We start from the raw sequence: 11,851 nt of genomic DNA on the forward strand, positions 1-11,851 counted from the left end.
TTATTACTAATTTTCAAATTCACTGCCCTTGTTTAAAAGAAGTTAATTTCATTCAATTAAAAGTAATTAGAAAAAAATACGTTTCATTTAATTTCCATATACTGTCCGGTCTGCGCATGTGCAGACACATTTTTTTCTGAAGGCGCCAAGGCGGGGGATTAAACGTGATTGCACTCGTTTGAATGCAGCATCCAGCTCTGCATTTTCGGTAGGTAAGCAATATATAATCATCGGTGTGTTATAGTTGTTATTTAAACAGGGTTCTGTTTACACTTTAAAACATTTTATAGAAAAAAAATGTGTTTAGCTAATGCTAAGTTTGTGTGTTTTTTATATAAATTACATTAGATAAGGTTTCAGCGACTAGCTTAACCACTTGAGTTGTGTAAAGTTAGTAAGTTAACTTAGCTTAAGTGTTAAATGCTTGGTGAATTCAGTGTTTGTCTTGACTTATGTATTAGTTTGTGGAAGCCGAATATAAAAGCAAAACAGTTTTACTAATGTTAACGTTAATTGTAGCTGTAACTAATTTTCAAATTCACTGCCCTTGTTTAAAACGAGTTAATTTCATTCAATTAAAAGTAATTAGAAAAAAATACGTTTCAATTAATTTCCATATACTGTCCGGTCTGCGCATGTGCAGACACATTTTTTTCTGAAGGCGCCAAGGCGGGGGATTAAACGTGATTTCACTCGTTTGAATGCTGCATCCAGCTCTGCATTTTCGGTAAGTAAGCAATATATAATCATTGGTGTGTTATAGTTGTTACTTAAACAGGGTTCTGTTTACACTTTAAAACATTTTATAGAAAAAAAAATGTTTAGCTAATGCTAAGTTTGTGTGTTTTTTTTTTTTATATAAATTACATTAGATAAGGTTTCAGCGACTATAACCACGTGAGTTGTGTATGGTTAGTAAGTTAACTTAGCTTAAGTGTTAAATGCTTGGTGAATTCAGTGTTTGTCTTGACTTATTTATTAGTTTGTGGAAGCTGAATAAAAGCAAAACAGTTTTACGAATGTTAACGTTAATTGTAGCTGCACCTTCCTTGCTGTCTAGGCTTGTACGTTACGTTAGACTGGCCAAGCCTAACATTACATTAACGTTATTCCTGACTGGCTGTAAGCATGTTTTCTAATCTTGTCAATGTGTTAACATTAGGACAAAATACACCTGTGAAATCATGTTGGTAAAAGGTGGTTAATGTGCAAGAATTTATGTTTCTACATAATCATAATGGCAGGCCTAGGTAACGTTGGGTGCCTGAATTTACCGTTTCTTTAAACGTTTGTATTTTTTTCACACCCGTAGACCCGCCCCTACTCTGCCGCTGACTGGCTGCGACCGACCGTGACATTTTTCAAGGCCTGTCACTCCACTTGAGCAAACCTATCCAACGAATGCAACGAACACTAGCCAATCAGAGGCAGGTCTTCGCGGAATGCGGGTAGGAAAAAAAACAAGCTTCTCTTTCGTGGTAGCGGCATGGGTAGCAGTCCTCGTGGACGGTATCCGACGCGCCTTATCAGAGCTTAAAACGTAAAGGTGGGGCTGAAAGTACATGTAGTAGAAGCATGCAAATGTTTCATAACTAAATAGCAGGAGATTTGCAGATGACACGAGAGGACCAGCTAGTATGACCACAGCCGATAGTCCAGTGAAAGACCAGTTAACCTGAAGTGGTAGGCAGAAGACGACAGGGATGAGAATGTGGGTTTAGCTAGCAGGTTGATGTTGTTCAACTTTGTTTCTGCTCTAAACACAAAGACCAATTATGTTGGCACTGCATTTATTGCTCCCAATTTTAAACTAATACTTTTAGTATAGAAGTGGAACATGAAAAATACAAATACTAATAGTTAGTGATATGGCATGAAGACAGAAAAAATAATTAATTTTAATTAATTTTACAAAACTAAGAGCTGGCAGGGGTCTTGACTTGTTGACTCAGTTATAATATCTCACAATGTACTTAGTAGTTGTAGGCTTGTGGACTGCATTGTGAAGAGATTTTTCTGTTTCTGATTTCACAAACAGTTTATAAAAAAATCGCCATATAATATGATCTGACACAATGTAAATAACCTTACACAATTATTTATTCTAAAACATTGTACAGGTGTTTATATTTCATGCATTGTTGTACAAACAATGGTAGTTAATTTAAGAAACCAAATCTGTTTTGTACTTAATTCACACAATTTCCAGAAACTTCAATATACCCCTCTTGTTTCATATAATTTCCTGTCTGTATGCTTAGAGCATCTAAAGCTTTGAATGCATTATTTTCTGATGTAATTTCTAAATGCTCTTAAGTAATTTATAAGAGGAATAACACACTTGCAAGAAAATAGTCCTGCTGTGAATAAATAAGTTGATAATTAAAATAATCTTTCCTGAAAATGAAGTCCATGTCTGTCTGTCCACTTCCACCCTCTTAATCTGCCATTTGTTGGATATTTTTTATAGTAATAAGGTATTATTAAAATTTGGACTTGGACACAAATTAGTTTGTAGTGATCTGATTTGAGTCGTGGGCTTTAACATGTTTTGTGCTGACACAAGTTTGTGATTATTGGACAATTACTTTTTTCCTCAACATGCTTACAATTTATCTTTTTAATCCCTGCTCATTTTTATTTCTATTGCAGGTTATTCTCATATCTGATTGTCTTGGTGTGATGTGGACCAAAACATAATTCTTTGGGGAGCTCATATTGTTTTGGTAAGTGCATTAAACATGCATCTTAACAGCTATACTGATCACAGCAGTGCTGCTACGGAGAAAGCTAAAAATGTGCTGTAACTGTGTGGTATACATTTTGTTCTTTATTTATGGGGGGCATCTCAACGCTGGTACTTTATCATATAATTCATAGAGAAGTGCTGCTATAAAAGTACCAGTACACAGTAATTTTCTTCATGTCTAGCTTCCTGCTAGGTGTGCTTGTGTGTATTTGTTCTTTCTATAACAGTAATTACTAACAGCAGTGCAAAGTAAATCTGCCACTGATACACTGTTACTCTTAGGGCGTACTCACACTAGGCCCGGTTGCCTTGTACCGTGCCCAAGCACGATTGTCCCCCCACGGTTATGCTTTCCTTGTCTAGGAAACACTGCACTCTTTTGAGAAGCGCTCTCTCTCGCACGGCACAGTGGAGTTTATGTGCGAGTTCCGTGCTGAGTGCGAGTACGCCCTTAATCTGTTGAGTAAAGCTTCTGTTTGCATAATATGAGATTCTGTGGCCCAAACTAAGTCACAATAAACTATACATTTAGTTGTCTTTACAGAGCATAGCTTTATGTAATCAAAGTTGAAGCGGATCACCATGCCCCGGATGTGACTGTTACGACACCATCACTAATATTTGATTTTTGTCCCCTTTTCTCTCTTTGTGGTTTGTCTAGTTTATGTGGCAGTGTAAAGACTGTGGTGCGGAAGTGTCTAGGCGATCAGAAATTCTTAAACATTACAGACTAAAACATAGTCATTTTGGGCGTGGCCATCATATTAAGTGTATATACCCTAATTGTCCATGCGTATTTACAACTTGGAATTCACTTTTGTCACATTTGTCAAGGAATCACGAAAATACCTTAAAGCACTCTGACATATTTACTTCATTTTCCTGTCATTTATGTGGCTGTAGTGAACTTGGAACAGAACATGATTATTTTGTGCACATAGGCCATCATCTGAAAAACAATGAGACAGTCACATGTATGTTTAAAGGCTGTGAATACACATCCAATGTATACAGCACCTTCAAGTCGCATAAAAGTCGGAAGCACAGCTTGCATACGTTGAGAGATTTTAAGCATGGTGTAGTCCAGGGAACTAGTGTAGCTGAAACTGAAGAGCCTGGTGTTTCAGACAGTGAAGAATTCTGTAATGAAAGTCAGTCTGATGACATTGATTTAGATAAGTCAAAGGATCAGCCAGAGATAATAGAACAAAAAATTGCTGCAGTGTTATTAAAGCTGGAAAATATTTTTCATGTGCCAAGTGCTGCAATTGATGAATTGCTGGAAGAATTTCAATATTTGTTGAGCACAGCATCTTTGTGTAGTACAAGAAATGTGATACATGACACACTGAATAGTTACAACCTGCAAATTGACCAGTCAGTCATTGACAAACTTGCATCGGCCCTGTGTACATCTAATCCGGTCTGTAAGTCAATTGGCAAAGGTTGTCCTTTGTCAACATCCTTTAAGCGCAAAAAATACTACAGAGACAATTTTCAAGTTGTGGAACCCATAGAATATATCTTGGATGACAAAGATAAAAGAACGCTGCAGTATGTTCCACTATTAAAGTTTTTACAGCAGCTTTTTACTAATGGTCACATTCTTAACAAAGCATTAGATAATCACCTCATATCAGAGGGCAGAGGAGAAGTGAAATACGAGTCTTTTCGAGATGGTCAGTTTTTCAAGGATAACCATTTTTTGTCAGAAGGTGAGCTGCGAGTGTTGTTGAATTTTTATGTGGATGATTTCGAAATTTGTAATCCACTTGGCACATCTCGTAAAAAGCACAAGATCTGTGGCGTTTACTGGACTCTCAGCAATTTACCACCAGGTTGTCATTCTTCGTTGTCTTCAATTTATTTGGCATTACTCTGCAGATCTGATGATGTGAGGAAATATGGCTATGAAAAGGTACTAGAGCCGTTGTTGAGGGATCTTGCCATTTTGGAAAGTCAAGGTATTTTTATTGCTCAGCTTGGAGATTTTGTTAAAGGCACAATACAGTGTGTTGTAGCAGACAATTTGGGGGCACATGGAATTGCTGGATTTATTGAAAGTTTTGCAGGTGAATACATTTGCCGCTTTTGTGTGGCAAAAAAGTCGGAAATTCAGGAGACCGAAGTCAGTTCAGGGACATTTACTCTCCGAAGCAAAGAGATGCATGAAATGCATGTTAGATCAGCACAGGACAATGCACAACCTTGTTACGGTGTTAAAAGGAAGTGTGTTTTCTCTTCTTATCTTTCTCATTTTAATGTCTGCACAGGCTACCCTCCAGATGTTGCACATGACATCTTTGAAGGCATATTACCAGTTGAGTTGGCACACTGCCTCAACTTGTTAATTTCAAAAAAGTATTTCACACTTGACAAACTCAATGAGTCCATTCAGAAATTTCCTTACAAGTGGACAGACAAAAGTAATCGTCCTCCTGCTATTCCCAGGACATTCATGCTGAAGAAAAGCATTGGAGGAAATGCACATGAAAATTGGAGTCTTTTGCGATTGCTTCCGCTTTTGATTGGACATTTGGTGCCCCCAGATGAACCTGCCTGGCAGGTCATTTTGGACCTTAAAGATATCGTTGAGCTAGTTGTTGCACCAGTGCACACAACACAATCCATTGCTTTCCTTGAAGCCAAGATTTGTGACCATAGAGCTAGGTTACAAGAGGTTTTTCCTGGTCTAAACCTGTTGCCGAAACATCATTTTGTGGAACATTATCCACAGATGATCAGATTTTTTGGTCCACTAGTTGGGTTGTGGACAATGAGGTTTGAGGCGAAACACAGTTTTTTTAAGCAGGTGGTTCGTCACACACGCTGCTTTAAAAACGTACTCTTGTCCATGGCGGTGAAGCATCAGTTCATGATTGCTTATAACTTGGCGTCAACCACAACCGAAACTTCTAGCTTGACTGTCTCAGCTGTCTCAACTGTCTCTGTTGACATTTTGCATCAGGATGTGCAGAAGGTTCTGCAGTTGGAATACCCTGATATTACTCACATTCAACTCACAAAGAATGCATCTGTTAATGGAGTTAACTACAGAGAAGGTATGGTTGTTGTTCATGGCTCTGTAGGTGGCTTACCAGAGTTTGCAGAGGTTATCCAGATGGTTGTAGTGGAGAAAAGCTTGAGCTTTATTGTTAAAAAGCTTGATGCATGGTATAGGGAGCATTTTAGGGCATTTGAGTTATGTCCCACTTCAGAAGTCTCCCTCATTCAACTCGGTGCCTTGTTGGACCAGTACCCCTTGGCAGATTACAGGATTGGAGGCCGGCGAATGGTGACACTTAAACGATTCATACAGATGCAAGGTTGGATTATGGTAGTTCGTGTTGTGTTCATACGCTGCATGAGTTAATACACTAATACACTAAATATGGTAACAAGAGGGCAGCCTAACATTTCTTACAGGAGGAATAATTTTGTTTTTAGTAATGATAGAAAGAATTTTCTTAGGGAAATCCAATCCAATCATCTGACATCTCCCTGTACTAAACTACCCTCATGTTGCCATTATATAAATGTACATGTTAAGGAAAACATTTTTGACTAAAATAATACAAATTAGTTTTCAAATCTGTCAGTTTAAATATATCATGTTCAAAGGAAGAACTACCACACAACCACAAACAAAGAAAAAAATATGTGTTCTTCATTCCACGCAAAGAAAGTAACGGTAAAAATTAATTGTGTTTTCAAGTGCAGAATAACATTACAGATTGGAATTGTATGGTGGTATGTTCCTGCTCTGGTTCGGTTCATAAAAAGTTATACCTAAGTAACAATAGTACGAAATGCTGATTTACCTTTTTTTTTTTTTGTCTTTAACAATTAGATTGAAGAATGGCACAGCATCTGAAGTTGAGAGTCATTGTGGGCGACGATGACTATAGAAGACTTGATCTCCATTCAGGAATGCCAGAAACTTTGGCAGAGTTCCACAATACAATTTGCCAAGCATTTGGAATTGAAACAGACTTTCGTATTCAATTCATGGATCCTGACTTCAATGATTTCATGAATGTTACATCAGTACACGACATAAAGGACAGAAGTACAATCAAGTTGGTGTACATGGCAACCCTAACTCTAACCCCCCTAAATGATGTGGGTTTGAGTCCATCTTCTGTAATGCAGAATGCTCCCAGCACTTCTGGATCATCTGGAGCACCAGTGAGCAACCAAACATCTCCCATTTCCTCAGAGGCCTCATTGCCCACAACAGACTCGGATGACACCATCATTCTGCCACATTCAGACAATGAATTGAGATCACGTGCATGGCCACGTGAATTCCCCATTCCTCACTTTCCATACAATGTAGAGGTGCAGCTTCAACGTGGAAATGACAGCTTCAGAGAAACTGGCACTCAACTGAAGATTACTCCAGGGTTAAAGTCTGACATCTTAGAGAAGCTATTCGAGGAGATCTTCCAGTATACAGCGTACCCACAAAATTACCAAATAGATGATGTAGCAGAGGCACTCATCAAAAAATTTCCCTGTTTGAAGGAACCATCTGCCACTGGTTACTATGGCTGGATGATTAGCCTAAAATATAAAATGGCTAATTACAGAACAAAGATGCGAACTATTGGCTTTCCAGAAGTGACTGTAAATGCTTTGAAAAACAAACGTAGTGATGACTGCCTCCCAGCCAAAAATGTAAAGAAGCCTAAAAAAGCTGAAGTCAACTTTTGTCCTTCACACCCTGCTGGCGAAACGGATGAAAGCTTAGAAAATGTCAGACTTGAAATGTTGAATGATGTCAGACAAAGAAACAGTGCATCATGTGTAAAAAAGATGTCAAAAACATTCTCCTACAGAAGAAAAGAGGTAGTGCAGGAAAATCCAGCTGCCGGAGAGTTTAAAGCCAGGTGGCCTGCACTTTTTCACATTGATGAGGTAAGCACATGCTTGCTCCCTGGGTTTTTACATTGCACTTTGACCCATTGTAAATATAAAAAAAATATTAGCAAGGTTTAAATAAGGATGCAGGCTGCTGGTCCAGTTTTGATTTCTTGCCATTACCCTTGATTGATAGCAATACCTCTGGCTAGAACACACTGTACACCTAATATAAGAAAATTAGAATATATCTATTTAATAGCTACAAAATATCATTACACCGATGGCTGATCACCGTGCTCTTTGTCTTCTGTTGTTGTTTTTTTTTTGTGTGTGTAATAGATAAATGCTGAATTCCAGCGCATAACAACTGTCCCACTTGAAACAACCTTCATGGCTCAGTTGGACAGCCATTTACCCCAGCTGACATCTATTTTCAACAAAAAGGGAGGTGTTTCTGGCCAAAAACTAGCCAGACATCTGGCGATCTTGCAAGAGGTAAACATGTTTTTACATTTTAGTAGAAAATATCATATACACTGTGGAGAAACCTGAAATGTACCTGTCTAGTGCCAGCCTTGATTATTTGTAAGGGGCAAGGTTCCTAAGGCTACATCCACACTACTACATTTTTGTTTTAAAACGGAGACCTTTTGGTACATTTGCACCTACCCTGCAGACTGAACTGTCACCCTATCACCCTACACATTAAGACCTGATATTTTATGAAAATTAAGTCACAATACACTAACATTCTTTAGCTAAAGAAGGCAGTCCATTTACAGAATGTATAATGAAGTCATTGTGTATATATTTTTGAGGTTACCACAGGTTTGAAATATTCTACAGTTTCAAGACATTTTTTATTATTTATTGTATTTTTATAGTTGTAATCCTTTTACACAGGCTACAAGTGACATCAATCTTAAAAGGGCAGCAGTCCTCAAGGCACTTTGCATCTACCTTGGTGAGGATGATGGACATCTCATTCGGGAGTATAAGGCAAGTCATTGTAATTGCATTTATCAGTCAGATGTACTGTCTTGTATTATAAAATGTTTTAAAATCCTAATGTCACTAACCCACTAGTTAGAAGAAAATGAATTTAAAGGGGCACTCAACAAAAACAAAAACAAACCCGATGCATAACAAAATCAGTGTGTTGACACCAAAACTATGGCAGCTGTAGTCCTATCACAGTCTACATGCTGTCGTGTTTTGGGGTCTAGAGCTATTATAGTGTGGAAGCCTGCTGTTTATTTAAATCAACTAATGCAAAACTTGAAAAATGCTCTAGCCACTAAAACATGTCACTACAGAGGATCATACTGGTGTTTTTATGTTTTAGCCCATTGATGACAAATGCATTAAAGGAGAACTCTGGTCAATTTTAACATTGAGCTCATTTTTTTGTCAATTTGGAGTGCTGTCAGTACAGAGAACCTGTTTTTTGGTCCACAGTCGATTGTCGAGTTCAAGCGCATAGGTTTAGTTACCTATGATCACGCACGTGATCTCGACAATCGACTACTGTGGACTTCGACCGAAAACAGGAAATAAATACAGGTATGTGCGCTGGCTGAATTAACATCACTTTTATTCATATCTTTCACATCTGCTGCAGTCAGATTCACCAGTGTTCACTCTGAAGGAATCCCTCACAATGGCTGGGCACTTGTAATGACACATCAAGGATGTTAAGAGGCTAAAAGCAGGTTTAAAACTTGCCCCATTGAAGTCAACAGGGTGCAAATTTTAAAAAGAGGATAACACGGTGTAGGCAACACCGATTTTTGTCGTTGTTCTCTGTACTGACAGCACTCCAAATTTACAAAAAAATGAGCTCAATGTTAAAATTGACCGGAGTTCTCCTTTAACATTACCACTGACCATTTTCCAAAGCATCAATTTTAGAAAATTAATTTTAACCATATAAGTAGCCATAAGGTTGAGAATATTTGTATAAAAATCAACAATTTGCTGCAGTTTTCAAAGCAGGTACCATTTTCTAAACACACCCTGGTGCATTCAAGAACTCTGACATCCAATAATTATTAACAGACTCTGACAAACTTTGTTGAGGAAATGAAATCCTGCAGAGTAAAACAACATGGATGTTGTCACAGGATGATGTACATTTGTCTGTGTCTGGACTGGAGATTTTCAGTAATTGGCTAAAACATTTTAAACCGTCAGTTTGGTTCTTGAAACAATAAGGCAGGCTTTATTCATCATTTTTCTTATTGTTCAATTAAAAGACCAAAACCAACAATGTGTTAGTCCATCTCTCAATCCATTCTGACTTCTGTGTCTCTGCTCCATTTGCAGAAAAGTTTGGATATTTTTCACAATGCCATAAAAACAAAAATCTGTGGTTTGTTAATTCACATGAACCTTTATTTAACTGACAAAAATATTTTCAATAGTTTTACTGACCAGTGTAATTATATATTGTAAATATAAAGAAATTTAGAATTTTCAGGTCATTAAAATCTATTACATAAATTCATGTTTTTCTTATATTCTACAAATATACAGGACATCGAAGGAGATGACATCCAGAGAGACCTGCAGAATTCCACCATGGGCGTATATGTCATCAACAAGGAGGGTGGAGAAATTGGAGCACATGATGACATTGGCATTTATGTTGAAGGAGAAATCATTCTGGACAACATTGGATCTGTAGCCCAAGCATGTGCAATGATGCTGGGAGTCATCTATGTATTGAACATGGCTTACCCCAAAGAGCTGAAATACTCCTATGAATTCATTCAAAAAGTGCTCTTGAAAATGGATGGAGAAAGGCTTTCCCCCAAAGTCCTTGGACTAAAGAACAAAATCATTGCTGGACTGTAGGATTTCTTCAGCCGCTCTTGTGAACGCCACTAAGCTGCATTTTTAAATCTGGTTTGGGAGGCGATAGAAAACATTTAGTATGATGTAAAATGCAGCCCTAGAAGATGTTTCAAACTGAAAACAAAGTGAGTGGTGGACTGTAATACATAGCCACTGGTGTGAACATTTAAAGTTGTCATTGGATTTTGTAGAATATTCACCTGAAATAAAAATTGCAATCCTGGAAATAAGCCAGGTTTCTATCCACACTCAGCACAAATGTATCCATCCATCCATTAACGCCATATGAATATTAGAAGTTAAGCGCTTTGAGATAAACAGTTGGTGACATCTGCGCCATTGAGGCATTGCATAAGAAGAGGACACAATGAGATGACGTCATTAAAAGAGCTCCAGTCAAAGTTCAAACGATAGAGAACCATGTGGAAAACATGGAATTATGACATTTCTTGTTAGTTTCATTTAAGAATGTTACAGCCTCCTCATTGCTCCACACAGATGTGATGTTTTCATTTGCCACTATTTTTATTATTCTCAGAGGAGCTTAAGCTTCAGTGGACATTTAAGTCACGTTTCATTTTATTCAGTGAGTCTGTTTCCATATTGATACACCAACTTTTTCACCTCAGCCAAGCATAAAATCTGTTTTATTACATTCTTTTTTTTCCTATTACAGTATTTTTTTTGAATGTAACTGTTTGCAGTTTTTTGTAATTTCAGCATCAGGTCCTCAGTGTGCACTGTGTTGCAGCTGTGGACAGTTCTTGTACTATAGTATTTTTTTGTTCTGTATAGTACTGGTGTATTTTGTTATTTGTATATGTTGTGCTCTTGCAAATGGGTGGTAAAAGGCTTTCCTCCAAAGTTCTCCTGTGTGTATGTATATATATATATGTATACAGCCACTATTGTGAACATTTAAAGCTGTACTAAGGATGTTTTGGAATATTGACTCGATGTAAGTTTGCAGTTTAATGTAATCTCACACAAGTTACTCAGTGTTTGCTGCCTTCCAGCTAATCTGGTTCATTTGTTTTTGTTACGAATGGTACAATGTATTTTATGTTAATGGATACTAGTGCATTTTGTTATAAGAAAGCAATTTGAGAAATGGTGACTTGAGTTACATTACTGGCATTCTTGTTTGAGAGAGCAAAAATATCTCTTGGATCAGAAAAATAAAGTTAGAGTTGAAAATATTGGGTTTGCTTTATTTGTCTGAATATTAATGAAAGATACAATAGATAAAAAAAATATCGGATTAAAATTAATTTTAATATGTAGAAATTAAACGATTAAATTGCTCTGGTTGCACAATTAATTTGAGTAAATTCTACTCAAAATAGTTTAGCTAAAATTATGAATATAATTTAATCTGAA

General features: G+C 37.2%; 1 protein-coding gene across 2 annotated transcripts; it reads left to right on the top strand.

Moving 5' to 3' along the window:
* Positions 1–631: 631 nt before the first annotated feature.
* On the top strand, positions 632–11,649 carry LOC137008098 (uncharacterized). 2 transcript variants are annotated; one of them, XM_067369928.1, is made up of 7 exons: positions 632–727; positions 1,313–1,448; positions 2,653–2,726; positions 6,600–7,669; positions 7,955–8,110; positions 8,519–8,614; positions 10,151–11,649. In XM_067369928.1, exons 4-7 carry the CDS (start codon positions 6,608–6,610, stop codon positions 10,469–10,471), a joined length of 1,635 nt encoding a protein of 544 aa, XP_067226029.1. In that variant the 5' UTR covers positions 632–727; positions 1,313–1,448; positions 2,653–2,726; positions 6,600–6,607; the 3' UTR covers positions 10,472–11,649. The 2 variants fall into 2 exon arrangements, with proteins under 2 accessions (XP_067226029.1, XP_067226030.1); XM_067369929.1 differs by lacking the exons at positions 632–727; positions 1,313–1,448 and adding an exon at positions 1,497–1,546.
* The last annotated feature ends 202 nt before the right edge of the window (positions 11,650–11,851 follow it).

Source organism: Chanodichthys erythropterus, chromosome 19 (assembly GCF_024489055.1).
Source record: "Chanodichthys erythropterus isolate Z2021 chromosome 19, ASM2448905v1, whole genome shotgun sequence".
In the NCBI taxonomy this organism is placed as follows: Eukaryota; Metazoa; Chordata; class Actinopteri; order Cypriniformes; family Xenocyprididae; genus Chanodichthys; species Chanodichthys erythropterus.

Bases quoted from the DNA above. Each gene is read 5' to 3' on its own strand.
- LOC137008098 (XM_067369928.1), top strand. From the start codon at position 6,608: ATGGCACAGCATCTGAAGTTGAGAGTCATTGTGGGCGACGATGACTAT. The intron at 7,670-7,954 runs GTAAGCACATGC...TGTGTGTAATAG, and splicing joins CACTTTTTCACATTGATGAG to ATAAATGCTGAATTCCAGCG. The intron at 8,111-8,518 runs GTAAACATGTTT...CCTTTTACACAG, and splicing joins ATCTGGCGATCTTGCAAGAG to GCTACAAGTGACATCAATCT.